Raw genomic sequence first — 21,686 nt, 5'->3', positions numbered from 1 at the left:
CTCAAGGTGATCGCCGCTAGGGTTAGCACTCCGCGGCGGCCCCGTGCACCGCGTCCGGGCTTCCTGGGGCGCGCTGCGCGCCGGCTCCGGTGGTTTCCGCGGCGGCAGCCGGGACCGCGGATCCGCCCCGCGCTTTCCGTCCTGCTGCTGCTGCTCCCGTGTGACCTGGGGCTGGTCGTTTAACTTCTTCGTTTTTTTCTTCCCAAAGCTTTCTTGGAAGCGGCTGGTGTAACCCACTTTTCCCGCAGTGTATCAGCCATGTGACCTGGGCAGGTTGCTCGACCCTTTTCTAACATTGCCTCTTCTTTTTTGGGGGGGGGGGGGTGTAGCGGGAATCGAACTCAAGACCTTGTGCTTGCCAGGCAGGCGCTGTGCCACTGAGCTGTGTCCCGGCGCCCTTCGTTTGTTGAATGCAGTACCAGTTAAACATTTATTGGCAGTTTTCGAGCTTTCGCGTAGAACTTCTTGCAGACCGACGTGTAGAGTGCAAGCAGTCCTAGTTAGGTTCTCCGCTTGTTTGCTGGCTCACGCTCCCTTCTTCTCTCCCTCCCTTTCTCCCTTTTCACTGGTGCTGGGGTTTGAACATAGAGACTGTTGGCTTCATCCCCTACATCCCCAGTCCTTTTTATTTTGTTTTGCGACATGGTCTCACTAGTGTCTAAATTATCCAGGCTGGATTAGAATTTGTAGTGTCCTGCCTCAGCCTCCCAGAACTCTGGGATTACAGTTATACCTGAGCCAGAAAAAAAAGCCGGTATCATTTTGATTCTTGTTATTGGCAGAGATGGGGAATTCGCAACACGAGAAACTACACTGCCTGATCACTGTGAAGTGACTGAATGCAAGTTGAGTTAGTGGACAAACGAGGCTTTCTGTAATTAGTCACTTTGGCTTTTTCAAAGATACCTGAGGTTTTAAAACGATTTGTATAAGTTTGTCCATTCAGAGTTGTTAAAAAGGGGGAGTTCTACAAACCTTTGACTTGAATGGATCAAAAATAAAAAAACAACAAAATCACTGAAAATGACATTTTTTGTAGAGTTCTTTAAAATATAATTGTACTTTTATCTGTCCTGCACCAGTGACAAAAACAAAAGACGAATTTTATACTCACCCTAAACTCGTGTTGTTTACTATGAAGCAATGATTAGAATGAAAAAAAAGTTTACATTTAAAAAATGGGATATTATAGGTGAATATAAGTTTTACCCACTCTGTCTCTTTTACATTATGTATGCACTAAAAACCAGGCACTTGATATTAAAATATTTAAAACTTTTTAAGTGATAAAAGCCGTTTTTTGATGTAACCTCTTTCAAGAGAGGTCGCAAAGTAACAAAATTGTGGTTTTTTTTTTTTTTTTGTCTTTCTGAGACAGGGTCTTGCTATGCAGTTCAGGCTGGCCTGAGCTCACTGTGTAGCCCAGGCTGGCCTCAGACTCACAACAATCCTCCTGCCTCAGTTTCCCAAGTGCTGGGATTACAGGCGTGCGCCACCACACCCAGCTCACAGAATTGTTTTTATTTATTTTTTTATTTTTTATTTTTTTTTGGTTTTTGGTTTTTCTCCGGTACCGGGAACCGAACTCACGACCTTGCGCATGCGAGGCAGGCGCTTTTGCCGCTGAGCTAAATCCCCAGCCCCCCAGAATTATTTTTAAATTAAACTTTAAAGGCTGTATTCAGAACTGAGTCTTAAATAGACCTGATTGGTCATTTAGTGTGTAATAGGAGCAGAGAATTTACTTTTCATTCTTTCAGCTTTTCTGTGGCTCCTTTACTTTAGGAGCGTTTGCCATATGAGGCAGTCTTAGATGTTCAGGAGCTCTAAGTTGTTTTCTTTTTTCCATTCATGAAAGTAAATCCAATTCCTGACTGACCCTGTAAGTAGGACATATTAAGTAACAGCATTTTATTGACTCATTGACTATTGATTCATTTTGACTATGGAACTGATGTATTTGATGAATCCTCTTGTAAAGTGTTCTTTGTAATGTAAGCTTAGACATTCGCTCAACTGTCAGAAAAATAATAAAAACATAAATGCTAGAAGTGGACTTATTCAAAGATTAAAAGAATATTTGAATTAGTGTACTTGTTTCATAGTATGCAAAATGTATACACCTTAATGTAGTATTTTCTTTTTTAGGAAAAACCAGACATGTCTAAATTTCCTGTTGAAGATACTAGAAATTTCAGTATCATCGCACATGTGGATCATGGCAAAAGTACTTTAGCTGACAGGCTGTTAGAACTAACAGGTATTTTCATTTTGTATGCTTGACTGCTGTAACTGGAAACTTACCCTGCCCTCTTCAATTTTGTTTCTAATTTTACATGTAAGATTTTCTTTTGTGAAGCCCAGAAAAGTATACGTTTCTGTTTACAGGAACAATTGATAAGACAAAGAATAATAAGCAAGTTCTTGATAAATTGCAAGTGGAACGAGAAAGAGGAATCACTGTTAAAGCACAGACAGCGTCTCTTTTTTACAATTTTGAAGGAAAGCAGTATCTTTTAAATCTTATTGATACACCAGTAAGTTACATTTTCCTTTGCTTATTGTTTTCTGGGTTTTTTTTTTTGGTGTTAGTGTAACATGCTACAAAGTACAGTAAAAATGTCTATATTTAACTTTTTAAAGTTTGTCATAATGCCCCTCACTCAAAAAAGTACAGAACATTTAAAAGTACCAATATTTTTGTTTCGTAGGGCCATGTTGATTTTAGTTATGAAGTGTCCAGGTCACTTTCCGCTTGCCAAGGTGTTTTACTGGTGGTCGATGCAAATGAGGTAGGATTTATGTTATTAAAACTTGCAGTGTAATTACATTAAACCATCCTGTTGGTTGATGAGTTCATCTTTTACATTTTGATGAGAGGAATTGTTGAAGATGTTCTTTGTTTTGTAGGAGTATGATGCTCTGTTATCAGTACATGTTACCAAAACCTTCCCCACCACTGTTAGCTATTCTTATCTGAGTTCCATATCAGTTTGTAGCAGAGCTTAAGTATCTTATGTTTTGAGGTCATGTTTGCTGATTTTAAGGCAATAATTTAAAAATTGCTATGTTTAATAAAAAATAATAGTACTACTACCAAGTTCTTTTGTGATATTAGTGTAAACATTTTTAAAAAATTCAGCAAAGAGACACAGAAAGCTGTGATACACAGTATTGAAATGTTTTTGATATATGTGTTTTTCAAAGCATCTTCATTCAAGACTCAGAGGGATTTTTTTCTGTTATTTCATTGAGCGTTTCTTGACCCTGCCAAGGAAAGTCAGTCTGTACATGTATACACAGTACCAGGCTTTATAAAGTGTACCACGTGACTGTGTCCTGCAGTAGACTTTGATGCCTTTGATGCTCCATGTTACATCTGTGTGTTTCTGATGCCTGGCATAGTTCCTGGCAAGAGAGGGAATTCCAGTAATTGTTTCCTGAACTGAAAGAAACTATCACAGGGAATGATTCAGGTGCATGGAATGCATGTATTTTACTTCTGTGTGAGGCTCCTGTGGCAAGCTTAGTAGAATGTCCACTGGCTTACCTTGCTTGGTTTGGCTATTGCTTTGCCATCGGTGATCTTTATTTTGACCCTGGAGACGAAACTACAGAGAAAAGTGGGAAGGCTAGTGTTAATCAGCTTTTTGTCACCATAATGAAGTCCTTGACATAAGTATGAAAAGTTTATCTTAGGTCTGTATTGAAGGTGCTGTTCCATGGCTCATTGGCCTTGTTGCTTTGGACCTGTGGCAAGGCAGCTAACTGTAGCAGGCCTGTGCAATAGGGAAAAACTACTCACCTCACGAGCCAGGAAGCAAAAAAGAGGAAGAGGAAGGGACCAGGATTCCACTGTCTTTTCAAAGAGACGGCCTCAGTGACCTAAGGACCTCCCCTAGGTCTTAGCTCCTAATAATAAAACCCTGGGGGCCATGCCTAACAGATGGGGTTTGGGGGCGGACATTCAGAATCCAGACTGTAGTGGGTACATACATGGTATTTTGTTTAATTTTGTTACTACAGTCATTTAAAACCAATTTTGATGAAAGTGTATGGAATGCTTTTTGTGATAGATGGTAGAGTGATCATCTCATTCTTTTATGCCTTCATATTTTCAGGGTATTCAAGCTCAAACTGTAGCAAACTTCTTTCTTGCTTTTGAAGCACAGCTATCAGTAATTCCAGTTATAAACAAGGTAATCGTGGTAAGACAGCAATGGTACATATTTCAGTTTCTAAAAGTATACTTAGTGTTTAAGTGTCAGGTGCACTATTTTTTATATGAAGAAACTCCAGCTATTTATTTAGTGTGTGTCTTGGTTACTTTTCTCTTGTTGCTGAGACAATACCTGACCCCAGAATTAAAGAAGGAACGTTTTATTTAGCTCACAGTTTGTGGAGGTTTCAGTCCATAATCAGCTGGCTCCAAGGTAGAATGGCAGGGCACAGGGCACAGGCGCAGCAGTTCATGGTGGCAGAAGATAGCAAAAGCAACGAGCAAAAGGGAGGAGGGTGGCAAGGAGCCTCTTTCCCTCCCTTATATTGTATGCAAGCTACCCGCCCCAGGGGTGTGTAGCACTCACACCCATAGTCCCAGCATTGGACCATGGATCCATCAAAAAACTCTTAGAATCCTGCCCCAGGACTGCATGAGGCTTTGGGGGCACATATAGACACAAACCATAACAGTGTGCTGGTATGATTTATGTCTTTGAGCTGCATGTAACAGAAGTGCAGGTCTGAATCCTATACCCTTTTACATAGTTGAGAAAGTAATGCCTCTCAAGCTTGTGTCACAAGGGAAAGGAAGGCCATTTTTTTTTTTTTTGTACTGGGGATCAAACTCCTGACCTTGTGCATGCCAGGCAGGCGCTGTGCTACTGAACTATACCCCTGGCCTGGGAAGGCCATTTTTATACGAAAGTGATGCAGGTAGACAGAACATCTCTGTTATACTAAATGTACATGTCTGTCAGACTAAATATATATAGAAAATATGTAATAGAAAAATGTACATAGGAAAGTGGCTTATGATGTAAGAGAGAATCTGTGATTGTCTAAGAGAGAATCACAAAGCCCACAAAACATTTCAGTGCTCACCTCAGTAGTGTTTATAAGTATCAATTTATAAAAATTAAGATTCTTAATTTATAATCCTTGTAATAAATTGTATTTCTTAATATTGGAGTTAGTTTAAGAGAAGCAAGACTTGGCCAGGCTTGGTGGCACATGCTTGCAATCCCAGCACTCGGGAGACTGAGGCAGGAGGATCACAGCTAGTTCAAGGCCAGCCTGGGCTATGTAGTGAGTCCGAGGCCAATCTGAACTACATGGTGAGACCCTGTTACAGACAAAAAAAAGCGAGAAGCAAGACTGCCTATAGGTAAAACATACTGTTATCAAATTTCATGTAATGTTTAACTTAACTTTTAAAGTCAGGCCATATGATGCTAATTGATATGCTTTAAAAATTATATTGTTTATACATCATTTACATTATTTTGAGAAAATCATAATGGGTCAGTTTAAATCAGATAAGCGTTTAACTTTCTAAAAACTATTTAAACATGATACAATAATCCATTTTATTTTTATTACACTAACAGTGGATTTTTTTTTAAGATAGATCTAAAGAATGCAGATCCTGGAAGAGTTGAGAAACAAATTGAAAAAGTATTTGATATTCCAAGTGATGAATGTATTAAGGTAAAATATCTTTGTTTTGAAAAATACTGATTATACTACAAAAATTCTCAGATAATTGGACCAAGTGGTATTCGATCACATGGCATTGTATAATGTTTCTATAATTTTACATCATTCTTATAGTATTATTTCACTTAAGTCTTGCCCGAAACCCATTTTTACATTATCATGACATACAGAAATTATTGCCACATTAGCTTTAAATGAACTAAACTTCATTGATTTTATCAGTTTCCTAAGGTCATAGGGTTAGTTAGTCACAGTGCCAGGACTAAAACATGGGCCGTCTGAAATTCTACGTCACACGTATTCCTCATCTAATACCTGAGTTCCAGTCCTACAGCTAGGCTGTTAAATGAATTGGTCACTAAATGAGGAATTGTATAGTGTGTACATTACCATATTCAGAACAAAGAAATGGTCAAAGGAAAATCTAACTTTATGACTTGCTTTTATTTGTGTAACTCTTATATGCAGTACTGTAATGCATAACAGTATAAAACTACAGTACTGTACTACACAGTATGATCAGCAAAAATTATAGTACTGTATAATCAAGGTGTACTTTTACATAAAAAAAGACATTGTATAAACAAGATATACACAACCATACAAAAGAAAAAAGACAGATCTTAACTGTAAGTGGTGGGTCCTAAGTCTGAACAGTCATTAAAAAGGTAGTTCATTAAAGGAGGAATATTTGTATTTCTTAAATGCCATTTTATCCCTGAAGAGCAAGTTCAAACAATTTCAAAGCATTTTTTTCATTAATGGAATTGACAAAAAGCTAATTCGCAAAAGTTTTTTTATAAAGGTAACTGTAGGAGTTTTTAGTGTGCATGTGATATTTAGAGCTAGAAAATGGAGACATGGATGTGATTGTTATGGTAATTTAGGAAAACATAGATTTATTTATATCAAAATTGATGCCACGAAGTGTAAATTACTCACTATAATCTATAAATGAATTCGAAGAAAAGATCCAGACAAGTTACTTGATTTTTCTCTGATAGTAAATTGTTCCATGTATAGAGGAGGCACAATATTGGATGCACTCAAAGTTGAGGTTTTGCAAGCTGCTTGGGATAGGGAGACAATAGAAACTGGTTGTAAACAGTGATTGTAGGTGGTAGACTTTAGAGTCCCAGGTTGGAGTGGGAGGGAATGGGTAAGAGTAGGACATTTAGCAAATAAGAAGTTAAGGCTTGTTGCAAAGAAGATATTAGAATCTAGAGTACTGGTTCTCAGCAGGTTGTAATTCTACCCTACAGATATTTCAGGTTGTTAAAATTGGGGGTGGTGGTGGTATTAGCATCTTGTGAGTAGATGTAATGCAGTAGTTGGTACTAAACCTCATATAATGCACAGGGCAGCCTCCCCAGACAAAGAATATTCTGGCCCAAAATGTCAGTAGTACTCATGCTGAAAAATCTAAAGTCTTTCTGTGGAGAAAGTTTGAAGGGTAAGTGGTAGCTTTCAGGAATGGCTTTTGAAATCAAGATTTCAGATAAAGTCCATTTAGTAATGATGACATAGGTCAGTCACAGGCATGTAGCTGTCTTGGCTTGCTTTTGAAGAACAATGAAATATCAGTATACATTATTGTTGCCTGCCAGCTACACATGTTGTTGACCGAATATGAATAAAATGAGTAATCAAATATGGATAATCACTGCATTTTTCAGGTGAAGAAATGGAAGGTCAAAAATATGTTTTAGCTGAAGTCATACATTCCATGAAGTAACATGATTATTACTCTGAATTTTTGAACTCTTACTCTATTTCTTCAACAATATAAGGAGAATATTTTGTAATCCTAGAGCTATAGAACCACCTAAGTGTAGTGCAAATAGGTATTTGAGTCAGTATGTTTAGTTTGTGCTTTTCCTTTTGCTGTATTCAAATCCTTCTTTCTGTTTGTAACTCACAGGTCATCAGTGTAGAAAAGTGCAGTCTTTAAATGCTTTTTTTTGGCATGTATGTTTTTAGATTTCTGCTAAACTTGGAACCAATATTGAAAGTGTTCTTCAGGCAGTTATTGAAAGAATACCTCCGTAAGTATTTTGCTGTTTTTATACTATTCATTTATACTGTTCAAGAACTACAAAATCTGCCTTAACTTAGTGGATACGACAAGTTCACTTGCAGTGAGTGAGACTTTGCTTTTAGAAATACACAAAAGGAAAATATAAAACAGTAAAGTGAATGAACGTAAAGAACAATAGGGATCTCTTCTTGATAATCATAGAGAACGTCAGTACTTTGGCAATTACTGGCCTTTGTTTTACACAGACAAATATATTAGTAAATAATTTGAAGACCGTCATTGATTTGCAACTGGATATTGAATTAAATTTAATATACCATATTTTATACAAAAGTTGTTTTGGCTGTTAGATATGAACCTTTTCAAGAACTAGAATAAATTAAGCATAACACCTAAGTTGAAATTACATTTTATTAAGATTTTTAATTTTTTAAACTTATATTTAATAGTCCTAAGGTACATCGCAAAAATCCCCTGAGAGCTTTGGTATTTGACTCCACCTTTGACCAATATAGAGGTGTGGTAGCCAATGTAGCACTGTTTGATGGAGTGGTTTCCAAAGGAGATAAAATTGTATCGGCACATACTCAAAAGACATATGAAGTTAATGAAGTAGGAGTTTTGATTCCTAATGAGCAACCAACTCTTAAATTGTAAGTAATCTGTAATAGTAACTAAAATGTTTGTATGTATTTCTGTTTCTGCCGTTTTCAACTTAGTGTGCTTAGAATGATTCCAGTTGGGTAACTTGAAAAACTGATTTAATGCAACTGTATGCACAATCGTTGTCAGAAGGATCTCAAGTGTGACAAATGGTAGAAACTTTTATGGACAGAAAATATAATTGATTTGTATTCTTCATGACTAGTCATGACTAACACAGTGATGCACTGCAAATCAGATCCTATATTGATGTATTTTATGGGACAAGGAAAGAGTTAGTTTCCTATAGCCATAGCCATAGTGATTTTTTTTTTTCATTACACTTAACTTCATTGCAACTAGACTGGGCAACATAAAAAAAGAAATACAGAAATTTTCATTCTTTTCTTTAATGTGGAATTTATTGTAAAACTTTGATGAACCAAAATCAAGGAAAGGGGCTTAGCAAGGTAGTGTGCATTAGAAAAATAGATCTGAGTTCCCTTACACAACAACTGTTCTGTTGTATGCCTACTCTGTGTTAGATAACTGTGAACCTTGGGCCACAGAGTGTGGTTTCTTAGGTTCTATTGCCTCATCTGTAAAAATTAAGGTATTGAACTAGATAACCTCACAGATCACATTCAAGGGCTTAATGTTGTATGTGTAAAAACCATGGTGCTCACTCACTATATTTTTTTGAGTCAGAAAATTTATTTTCATTTTAGAGAGGTATTTGTAAAGTCTGTTTATATTCTGCCATATAGCATTTAACATTAATGCATCTTCATTTAAGATGGTTGTAGCTATATATAATTTGTTTTTGTATAGCTACTTTTTTTTAAACTAAGCTAAACCTCTAAAATTTTAGAATTTATTTTTTTTCTGAAGGACAGAAACTAGATACATGTCAGGTTTGTTGAGAGTTCATATATTTCTACTTCGTTTAAAATTATATTTTAGAAGTTTTCTAATTTTCAAAATGTGGGCAGTTATGGGGAAGGTTTTAGGCTTGTGCAGAAGTTCTTTTGGGTAATAGGTAAGACCTGGTGTATTCTTTGGCTGGTAAACCCCAGACATTGAGAATTGGTATTCCACTTATTTTACTTTAATGAGGCTTTGTTTGGAAATTATGTACTAGTTCTCTAACTAATTTAACTGTGTGCTTAAAACAGTAAATATGTGCATATAATAATTTTATTTAGATATGCAGGACAGGTGGGCTATTTGATTGCTGGGATGAAAGATGTCACTGAAGCCCAAATAGGAGATACATTGTATTTACGTAACCAACCTGTGGAGCCCTTGCCTGGGTTTAAATCAGCGAAAGCAATGGTATTTGCAGGTGAGGAGCTCACAAATTTAAACATTGAAGGCCGAGGTATTTTTAAAATAAAAGTCTGTGTCTGAAGTAAAAGAGAAATTACTAACAGATGAACACATTCTAATTATTTTAAATAACTGCTACTGCCAGGCTACTGTTGTTTGTTGTGTGTGTTATATATCTCTACATCAATTAATAAATTTATATATATGATGAAATTTTATATGGGAAATCATTTAGGACTCCTTAAATGAGCTGACATGTAGGAGAGCATGATTAATATAAATTATCTTATTACTCTGAACTTAGTTCCTTATTATATTTGAAACATTTTTCTAATTAAGATGTTTTTCTTATGAATTATTGGTAGACATTTACTGAACGGCCTCTTAGGTGGATTTTGTTATACTAGTGTAGACATGACAGAGAGTACTGTAGTCTTGAGTACGTTAACTTTGGAACTTTTTACTACTGTGTGATGCTAGAGACGTTTTGAGTAGGTTATGAAGTTACTATATAATAAGATGTCTAGCACTTGGGTTTCTTATAATCTCTCTCCCTCGGAATTATGCATTAAGTTTAACTTTACTTAGGCAGTCAGTCATTAAGATTTTGGAGGACTTTAAAGATGTGGACTGCTTAGATGTGAAAAGAAGGAGAATGTGATGAATCAGTACCTTCCATAGTTTTTGTTAGTAAATTGTGGGAAGTAAATTTTATCTTTGGTTTAAATACACAATATAAAGAATAAAGAGTTAGGTGAAGTTTTCATTTCAGCTCCTACTCTTACCCATTAACAAAGTTACATTTATGGTTGTGGAACAGCTTATGCTTTTGTTTTTTGAAGAAGACAATTTGTTTTCCAGTTAGGCCTAATTCCTATAATTCTTATTTTTCTTCCATCTAAATCTTCTGTAAAAGCAGAAAAACATTGCTTGTTGTCTGAATCCAGTTATATATTCATTAAAACTAATGATTTGGAACACACTTCACAATCAATTTAATTTAATACGCATAGATTTTTAACAAGCCAATGTTTTGTTCAATCCAGTATAGAAAAGTAATGTAAAAGCTAAATGGTCAATATTAAACTTGGCAGCACAACGTAATAGGTTTGTTCTGTAGGTGGCTTACCACTTCTGATAATGAGAAATGCATGTGTCCCCAGGAATGTACCCTATAGATCAATCTGAATATAATAACCTGAAGAGTGCCATAGAGAAACTGACTTTAAATGACTCCAGTGTGACGGTACATCGGGATAGTAGTCTTGCCCTGGGTGCTGGCTGGAGGTGAGATTCATTCATATTGGAGACTTGCTGTTTTAGAGGAGGGTAAAGTAGTGCATTGCTCATGAACATTTTTGACGATAAGTTCATCTTAATAAAATGAATTAAAACATTTTATGTATACCTTTTCCACACTGTGGCTTCCCATTTTATAGATTAACTTTTCTAGTGTTTTAAGATCTCAATGGAAGATTTCAGTTTTATTTTGTAAAATGATGTGAATTGCCTGAATGACTCTTGATTCCACTCCTGCTCTATAATGTAACAGTAAGTTCCCTCAAGGAAGTAAAAAAATAGAGCCCATGAGAAATAAACATTTTGGAGTTTGACTTTTTTCTACTAGGTTGGGATTTCTTGGACTTCTGCATATGGAAGTTTTCAACCAGCGACTTGAGCAAGAATATAATACTTCCGTTATTTTGACAACCCCTACTGTTCCATATAAAGCTGTTCTTGCATCAGCAAAATTGATAAAGGTACTGTAAATTTTTTTTATAAATATAAGAAGGAAAACTAAACGTGTATATGCAGAATTTTTTTTTTTTTTTTTTTTGGTTTTGGTTTTTCTCCGGTACTGGGATATGCAGAATTTTAAGAGAAGATTTTTAGTATACTAATATCTCAGTGGCTAGTAAAACTGTTAATAGTAAAAAGTGAACTGATTTATTAATGAAAAACCTTTTTATGTGTAATTTTTTTAACTTGATCTGCACATTATCAAAGTAGTCTGTATCTGACATGAAAATACAAAATTAGTAATAAAAATACTGTTCTAAATTTAGCACAAAGTTAAAAAATATAATTTTGGTCCTAAGTAATTTATCTTTCAAAAATTGAAGCATTCATTTCTGTGGCTGTGAAAAATTTTAGATTTTAAGTTAATGATAGGGACAATATTACTTCTAAGAAGGAATTAATATTAAACTATCTTTGGCACCTATAAACATAATGCTACAAGTCAAATTTAAATGTGTTGTTACATGATTTCTCAATGGTCCATAACATGTTTAGTAAATGTAAATAATGAAAATATATTATTTATTAATTGTTGGTAATGTTAAATGATTACAATCGGAAGATTTTTAAAAAAGAAAAAGCATGTTAAGATACTATAGCATTCAAGAATTCTTTTGTTTTTATTATCGGCAATAAATTAGTTAACAAAACTTCTCTACTGTATAGGTTAAAACATTGAAGAAAAATAATTATATTAAAATTTCTTTTTAAGAAATTGTTTATTTTTCCAACTTTTAGGAATACAGAGAAAAAGAAATCACAATCATCAACCCTGCACAATTCCCTGATAAATCAAAAGTAGCAGAATATCTGGAGCCAGTTGTTCTGGGCACTATTATCACACCAGATGAATATACTGGAAAAATAATGGCTCTTTGCCAGGTAGAAATGCATACAATTTATTACAAAAGTAGGTTTTAGACTTTTGAAACAGTAGTTTCTAGCTCAGGTTTTGAAAAATTTCCCCCTGCTCTCCAAATTGAATTTAATAAAGAGATTTTTATATGTATCTGTTTATATGTATACATGTAGGTAAAGATATGTATACTTTCTAAACTGTTTTGATTTTAAATAAGAAAAATATAATCAGTAATTTTTATCATGTATGTTAACCTACTGAATGAACACATTAGCCCAAAAGAAATTAGTTTAGTATTTAGTTATATGTGTTCAAAAGTGTGATTTCTTATGCTCTTTTTGAGTAATAGTGATCCCTCACCTATCGCGGGAGTTACATTCCAGAGACCCTCCACCATAGATGAAAGTATGAGAAGTAGTGGCGTTTTTTCATTATTTATATATATTTTAAGGCTTTATAAACCCTTCCTACACTATGAACCTTTCCCACTCTCTTATTAACCTTTCCCATACTCTTATAAAAATTTCATATGCTCTTAAACATTTTCTACACTCTTAAACCTACATAACTTTAACATGTAAAATTCTATATGGGTACTTGATGTGAAGTGAATGAGGAGAGATGCTGAACGTATGGGCACAGTGCAGGAGATCAAACAGACCAACGTTCACTGAGCCAGTCAGCACCCAGGATACAGAACACAGTGCTGTGGTTGGTTCACCTTCCATTCCATCAGCCAATAGTGTGCTGTGTACAATCTCACGTTGGCAGACTTGTTCAAGCAGTAGTGGCGTACTGCATTTCCATTGTGTATAGTATGCTATTCATCCAATGATGAAATACATACTGTATTTTATTTCAATTTAATATTCTTTTAATGTGTTTGAATTAACATTTTTTATATTTTTATATTAAAGTTTTTAGGCAAAAATAATTAAAATCATAAATATTATGTAAATACCTATATACAGCAAAATCCCACAATATAGCAAAAACTCTGTGATACAGAATTAGATATATTTTTTTTAAAAACCCATGATACAGTGAACCGCAATAAGTGAACTGTGATACAGCAAGGGATGACTATGCTTCAAATTTAATATTGCTTGAAAGAAAATTATAAAATTTTAGGACTCTAGATTGGATGGTATCCCCCATTTTGCATTGTTGTTCTCATCATACTGTAATAAGTAATCCACGAAAGGAACATAATCATGTTCCCCCAAAATTCCTATTTGAATTACTGTAAAATGTGTCAAATACTGACTAGAAGACTTGAGTTTTAATTCTACCATCACAAATTGTATTGTAATTTTAATCACTTAATTTCTCTGTAATTTATTCATTTATAAAAAATTAAGACTGATTGCAATTAATTTGATTTACCACTAAGTGAAATAATTGTAATTTACAAAAAACAACTTAAAAACAAAAGCTTCAGTCACAAGTATAATGTAACTGAAATAAAAAGTCCTACCTGTATTAAAAAATACTGCTTACTACACTGAAGAAATATTTCTTCATTTTTCCCACTCTTTATTATTAAGATTTGTGCCTTGGTGATTGACATCTTTATTTATCAATTTAGATCAATATTTGAGTAAGTTATTACTAAATACATTTTTTCTCCTTGTTTTAGGCTCGAAGAGCAGTTCAAAAACATTTGATGTTTATTGATCAAAATAGAGTTATGCTTAAGTATCTCTTCCCTTTGAATGAAATTGTGGTAGATTTTTATGACTCTTTGAAATCCTTGTCTTCTGGATATGCTAGGTAAAAAAATTAATGGGAATATCAAATGGTTAGACAACTGTTTTGAAATTCTGACAAGTATACTAATATTTCACTTGTTTAGTAATCTCAGGTCTCTTAAGAGTTGAGAATTGTATTCTATAGTTAAAGCTGGGCATGGTGGTGCATGCCTGTAATCCCTGCACTTGGGAAGCTGAGGCAGGAGGATCATTGTGAGCAGCCTGGGTTACAAGGGAGCTCAAGGCCAGCCTGAACTGCATAGCAAGACTCTGTCTCCAAAAAAAAAAAAAAAAAAAATTTTAAAAAGGGTTGCAACATCCTTTTAAGTGTTAGAGAATATCTGTAATTTGCTTATAGGAGAAAAAATGCTTTTGATTTACCATCAGTGTATTACTCTTAAAGAAAAAAAGTTAATGCTCTCTTAATGAAGAGTATATTCTTTCTAGCTTTTGGTTAACAATTGTACATACTTCCAAAATGCTATTGTGACCACAGTGGTATTTTAAAAATATAGTTGTATGGTAAGTGATCTCAGAAGCCATCTATTTACATTTGAAAACAGAAGGATATTTTCAGTCTATAAAAAAAAAATCTGTAAGTGTGCACTTAAATTTACATATATTTTAATACCTTGGTCTTCCCAGGAATAAGCGATCCATGTCATAAAAACCACTGTTGGCGCACAGCCAAATAAAAGTGAAAGGAAAATCAATATTAAATAAGGAACTAAGGACATAGCATTCTCGCAGGCTGATTTTAAAAGTGATATAACTGGAAAACCAAAGAATATTGAAACTTTTAATTTAACATTGGCCAGTTTTATTCTTACTTGAAACAGTAAGATAGAGCTGTGTCTCAGTTCCACTGATTTAAGTGATAGCTGCTACTCTGAAATATGTAACACCACTGGGAGATGTTAAGGTAAGGTATATGGGTTAAAAAATTTCCTCTTATTTATACTAAATGACTTGATTTTCCTTGGTAAGGAATCTTGTGGAAAATAACTCAAAATGCCCTCACTGCCCTAAAATACTTACAAGATAGAAAAGTATACAGTAGAATATGAAGGATATAAGAAACATACTGGGAAAGTAGAAGGGAAAAATGAAGCACACACAGTGCACTTATATTAGAAGAAAATTTCCAGTGTTTTAACCTGCCTCACTCACCCGGATATTTAACTTTGTGAAATGAGCTTTTCAGTGAACAGAGTATGTACAGAATTTTTTTTTTACCAAAGAAATCTTTTTGTTTGTTTATATTGAACACTTTTCTACATTGTCATCCAGGTTTTTTTTTTTTTTAGATTTTCTTAAACAAGGCTTTCAATAAGTGGCAATTAAATTTAAAATGAACGAGGTGACATTTTAAACAATTACTATACTTAAAGGGATGATTAGTAGGCTTAACGTTTGTATAACACTTCTAGCAAAAGTGGAAGAATTTCAAGTTCTCTTTGGCTACTACGAAGTTAAGTTGTTTTAAAATCTTTTAGCTTGGCAACTTAAACACTTCAAAAATGGTTTAGTTGAATGACATAAGAATATATTGCAGTTTCCTAAGTCACATGTAATTCTTATATTTAAGATGGACATTTATCAAATACAGTCAATTCTGTACTTAACAGAAATTCATTAGATCATAGATGCGTTTCCCACATTCTCAGTTAACACTACAGTACCTGTTTGAAATGATGGTTTAGGTTTCCATTATTTATATAATGGTTTCTTTTGAAAACATAAGGTATTCTAAAATTTTGGAGCTATAAACATCAGAGGATACATCCACGTTTTCTCTCTTTGTATTCTCCATATTCCTTAACATGGTGCCTTTAGTAAAGTTGTAATAAAGAGAGCTTTAGCAACACGTGAGGCAATAATTTGGTATTAGAGTTAAAATTTTAGAAAGAAAACGTATTTGCAGTTGACACTTGTTAAAATTAAGGCAAAAGGAATATACATATTGTCCATGATAGGAAGACTTGTAAGCACAATGGAAATTTTCCCTCTTAGGTATTTAGTTTTGTAAGTTAAACATTAAGTTTTGGCCATATCGCTAATAGTAGTAGCTAAAACTAAGTGCTGGTATGTGCTCTGTTTTAATCAGTGTGCATTAGGTAGTACTCCAAGTGCTGTACCCGTGTTAACCCACTTAATTGCCACCAAAGCCCTGTGAAGCTGCAAACAGAAGAGTTCATTAATGCATGGCTGTTTGTCAGTGCCATACTACTTACTTAAACATAGGGTTGTCATTGTTAATAGAACATGAAGCAGGAACTCAATTTATGAATCTTGACAGTGATCCATTAAGAGTATTGGCCAGAGGGCAACATTGGAAAGGAGGTGCCACTGACTTCAGTCCATTTACCTAGTTGAGCTTAGCCTTGTTCTTCCCCTCTCTGGATATGCTTTGTAAACACGAAGATAGAACAGATGTTCCTTTTCATGCATATTCAGATCCACTTACATAAAAGTGTATATAATATTTTAATGAAAAGTTAGATAGGGGGTAATATAAGGAAAAGAGACATTCTTTAAAGAAAGAGAAATGTAATCTGCTGGGAAATATGTTTATCACTTGGATGTTTTTTCCTTGTTAGCTTTGATTATGAAGACGCAGGCTACCAGACTGCTGATCTTGTAAAAATGGACATTCTCCTGAATGGAAATATTGTAGAAGAGCTAGTAACTGTTGTACATAAGTAAGTTGAATTGAAACTTACCATGAAAGGTAAAAATAATAGCTCCTGACATATTTTTTATTGGTCATTTTTATTTGAGAAGTTCCATTTTAAAAACATTTAAAGATAATTAAAGTAGATTTCTCTGTAATGTTACCTTCTATTGATTTTCCACACTCTTTTCCAATGTGCTCTCTGTAATGTTACCTTCTATTGATTTTCCACGCTTTTTTCCAGTGTGCTATATAGAGTAAAAAACTATAATACCTACAAAGAAGAGTGTCATGGAAAATATTTCGATTACATACCTTATGAAAATAAAGAAGTTTTTAAACTTTATAAATGATGGTTTTTGGATTAACAAAAAAGGTGTTCTGTTCATAAAAAATAATACTGAAAAACCAATTATTCACAAACAGGTTGCTTAAGATGAATTAGTGAACACCTGTGAAAATTTAATGACAAAAATGTTTAAGTAGGAGAGCAGGATGTGTAAACTGTGGTCTAAAATTAATGTGCAAGAAAAGAATAAAGGATATATGTTTAAAATAAGCATAACACTTTAACAGTGTTTTCTTTAGGACAGGGAAGGACATCAAGAATGTTTTTCGTTCTGTAATATATGTGTTCCTAAATTTTATAGAATTTTTTTTTCTAGTATTACTAATTGAACCCTGGGCCTTCCCACTGAGCCACATCCTCGGCCTTTTTTCATTTTTCAGATTTGGGACAGCAAGCTGGGTGTGGTGGTGCATGTCTGTAATCTCAGCACTCAGGAGATTTAGGCAAGAGGACTGCCATGAATCTGAGGCCAGTCTGGGCTATAAAATAAAACAAAAATTTGGGACAGGGCTTCATTAAGTTGCTAAGTTCCCCAGGCTTGGCTTGAACCTGTCATCCTTCTGCCTTAACCTCCCATAGTACTGGGATTACAGACATGCCCTACCACACCTGGCTCATATTTTGTAAAAGCAGAGAAATTATTCATGGTTTAGATACTAGAATTTTTTTTTAATAATAAATGAATTCTATTTGAATCTCCTTTAAAAAAATCACCTTTATATTATTTATACATATAATCTTTAATAATTATTAAGATACATAAATAGCTGTATTTCTTTTTTCTGTCTTAGAGAAAAAGCACACTCTGTTGGGAAAACTATATGTGAACGTCTAAAGGATTCTCTTCCCAGGCAGCTGTTTGAGATAGCAATTCAAGCTGCTATTGGAAGTAAAATCGTTGCAAGAGAAACGTGAGTTGGAATTGATTTTTGTTCCCAGGCTGATTTTAGAAGTGATCTAACTGGAAAACCAAAGAATATTGAAACTTTTAATTTAACATTGGCCAGTTTTATTCTTACTTGAAACAGTAAGATAGAGCTGTGTCTCAGTTCCACTGATTTAAGTGATAGCTGCTACTCTGAAATATGTAACACCACTGGGAGATGTTAAGGTAAGGTATATGGGTTAAAAAATTTCCTCTTATTCACACTAAATGACTTGATTTTCCTTGGTAAGGAATCTATGTCTTTAAGGTTTTATCCAGGTAAATTATAATCTATTCAAGTAGGTTATAAGGGAATGTATATCAAAAACAGAAAATTAAAGTTTTTGTACCTTAAGTATCTAGGGAGCTTACAAATCGAAAAGAAATACTAATTTCTCATTAGGCTTTACATTCTCTACTGTTACGGTTTGTGTCTGTATGTCCCCCCAAAGCCTTATGCAGTCATGGGTCAGGCTTCTAGAGTTTGTGATTGATTCATGGACCAGTGTTGGGATTGTGAGTGTGAGTGCTATACCCGCCCCAGGGCAGGTAGTTGCATACAATGTAAGGGAGGGAAAGAGGTTGCTTGCCACCATGCCCTCTTTTGTTCTTGCTGATTTGCTGTTTTCCGCTGCCTTGAACTGTTGCCCTCTGCCCTGTGCCACTCTGCCTTGGAACCAGCTGAGTATGGGTTGACACATTCACAAACTGTGAGCTAAATAAACCTTTCCTTCCTGAATTTTGGATGTCAGGTATTTTGTCCCAGAAATGAGAGAAGTAACCAAGACAGCAACATAGGGACCTTGCATGGGTTATAGTGTACACATGGAAGATTAGTTGTTTTGTATAGCTAAGTGGTCTGTTACATGAAGGACAGTTTATTGCTTCTTGGCCTTTCCACTAAGACCAAGTGTAGTATCCATGACGGACAGTTTATAAATCATAACACTGAATAAGCTGCTCTACTTTCACAGCTAATACAGGAAGTATTCTATGGTACTTTTAATTTATGATCTTAAGGTTTCGGGGAAATCAAAAAGACCTACTCATGCAAAGCTGGAAATTGCCATTAAATTCTGTCTTAACCCAAAGCTAATGAAATACTAGTGGTTATTTTATATAGACACAAGATGAATTTTATGTCTATTATTTGAAGTGAATTTAATTTTTGTAACACTATTTTGCTTCATGAAAACACACAAATTAAGCAGAGTAGAGATGATAGGGGAACGTCCTGGAAAGTATAATTTAAAAGCCTATATGATCATCTAGCAAAATTGTGTTGAGGGAAAGAATTCCTTAAGGAAACAAAGTAATTTTTACATTTCAGAGAATACCTAAAGGGAGCTATTTTTCAAAATCAGAGATAATATGGAAATTTTTTAGAAATTTTACAATATTAGAGCTTATTGGATGAGTATATTAAAATTATATATAAAGTAGTTTGCTTTGAGATGGGTTATATAAAAGCTTCAACCAAATAATATTTATATTCCTGGCCATACCACCACATATGTTGGAGTCAGTAATGAGATAATAACCATTTTTAATTTTATTTAAGTAGTAACAATATCTCTAGGCTGAACCAGAAATAACCTGACACAATTCTTGTGTTAAGGTCACATCATATTCTTGATTTGGCCTAATCATGCCTGATAGATGTAAGCCTTGACTATTTTTCCTTTAATAAAGTGCATATACATTGATAGACATGATGCATTTACTGCATGTTTTATGCTAAGTACATAAAAATAAATGCAAGAGCATTTGAACTATTTTGCTTACAGGAATTTTACATAGGTAATGACACTGTCATTAGAATATTTTGGTAAAAGGCAATTGTTTTTGGAGATAGTTATGAAAAGTAGGATGAAATTAACATACTTAAGTAAAATTTCCTCTTTTACAGTGTGAAAGCCTATAGAAAAAATGTTTTGGCAAAATGTGTACGTATCCAGCTGCATATATTCTACTTTGTAATATGTCTGTTTTATGGGTTTAAAATCAAAAGGGGAATAAATATACTGATTTCCATTGCTTGTTTTTATATGCCTTATTTCTTTTTAAATAGAAAGTAAAATGCAGTTTGATCACCGTAATTCATTCATTTTGGCTACATTATTAAGCATCTTATTTGTAAAATTCCCTCCTATGAAATACTAAGGGAGGATTTTTTTAAACAGTTATTTACTTGATCTGGGAACATATGTGTTGTTTTAATATGTAATGAAAAATTTTCAAGATTATGACTATTACAGTGGAAACACTAGTAATTGGTATCTACCTCTCCTATATTGCTTTGCCAAAGTTTCCTGTCTCATTTATTTAAATTTATTAAATCATTTATTATTAAGAACTGATTTTTTTTAAATGCTTAGCACAGCTTCTGCCCCATTTACCACAATGTAAGAGTTTGCATATGAGACTATAGCTATACATTCCAAAATTTTAAGCTGTTAACTTTACAGATGTCTACTTTATGGATATACTTTGGTATAGTTTTTAGATATATATTGCTGATTCTATGTAAGTGTATGATTATTTTTCCATGAAGTGATCTGGACTTAAAATTTTTCAAAATATTTTTCAGTATGGTGGTGATATTACCCGAAAAATGAAACTTCTGAAGAGACAAGCAGAAGGAAAAAAAAAACTGAGGAAAATTGGCAACATTGAAGTTCCAAAAGATGCTTTTATAAAAGTTTTAAAAACACAATCTAATAAATAATTCAAAATTTTCATAAATTAAAATCTATTATTTTCATAATAACATAATATTTTGACAACAATGAAAATTTTAAAACTTGCTTCTTACTTTCAGGGTTTTAAAGTTTAAATAATCTACTGGCTTGTCCTTAAAAGAGCATTGTTCACAGATCCGAGGTAGGATTTAGAAGGCGTTTACTTTCACGTTTCTGTTCTACTCACTGGTCATCTTGGCTAGGTTATTTACCCTTTGTAGAACAGTAAAATCAGGATTACACTAGGGGCTGGGGATTTAGCTCAGTGGCACAGCACCTGCCTGGCAAGCACAAGGCCATGAGTTCAATTCCTGGTACCAGAAAAAAAACCCGAAAAAAAAAAAAAAGAAAAGGTTACACTACTTTACCTCTACAGGTTGTTATGAAAATTAAATGATTAAATGTGTGATACACAGTTAAGCATGGTGGATTTTAACTTTTTTTCTTCATGCAGGTTTAGTCCTTACGCTAAAAGGCCCTATATTGATGGTTCCCTCTAGTTAAAGATTTTCAAGATCACTGAAGTATCAAAGCTGGATCAATTTACCCGATATATATGAATTATTTACTAACGTAAACTCAACATACTATTTAGACATTTGCTATGGCTTTTGATAAGATGTTTAGGTATTTTATCAAATGTCACTTAACTGTATGGTTTACATTATACTTCTAAGCTAAGACTAGGGCAGGGGGTTGTTTTATTTCTGACCATGAAAATGCCTTTATGTAAATGATAGGTATATGGTGTTAGTAGTATGGGCTACAGAATATTGCCTAAATTTCATACCAGAGATCACACAGCCAGTAAGCTGCTATATTAATTCAAAGCACTTAATGCCATTTTCATTCAATCAAGA

General features: G+C 34.1%; 1 protein-coding gene across 1 annotated transcript in view; it reads left to right on the top strand.

Moving 5' to 3' along the window:
- The window catches only part of Guf1 (GUF1 homolog, GTPase), a gene marked incomplete in the record, with an annotated part of 21,169 nt that extends 339 nt beyond the window's left edge, over positions 1-20,830 (top strand). Inside the window, 16 exon segments of the mRNA XM_005391910.2 lie at positions 2,149-2,260; positions 2,389-2,537; positions 2,712-2,792; positions 4,122-4,199; positions 5,626-5,709; positions 7,699-7,763; positions 8,206-8,409; positions 9,604-9,743; positions 10,891-11,014; positions 11,355-11,487; positions 12,266-12,409; positions 14,026-14,159; positions 16,738-16,839; positions 17,952-18,071; positions 19,995-20,031; positions 20,676-20,830. Coding sequence (XP_005391967.2) covers positions 2,149-2,260; positions 2,389-2,537; positions 2,712-2,792; positions 4,122-4,199; positions 5,626-5,709; positions 7,699-7,763; positions 8,206-8,409; positions 9,604-9,743; positions 10,891-11,014; positions 11,355-11,487; positions 12,266-12,409; positions 14,026-14,159; positions 16,738-16,839; positions 17,952-18,071; positions 19,995-20,031; positions 20,676-20,813 — 1,845 coding nt within the window.
- Positions 20,831-21,686: the final 856 nt, after the last annotated feature.

This window comes from Chinchilla lanigera, unplaced genomic scaffold, assembly GCF_000276665.1.
Source record: "Chinchilla lanigera isolate Chin_1 unplaced genomic scaffold, ChiLan1.0 scaffold00042, whole genome shotgun sequence".
Taxonomy (NCBI): domain Eukaryota; kingdom Metazoa; phylum Chordata; class Mammalia; order Rodentia; family Chinchillidae; genus Chinchilla; species Chinchilla lanigera.
Note: the sequence above shows the minus strand (reverse complement) of the source record. Positions and strands in the feature narration are given on the sequence as shown.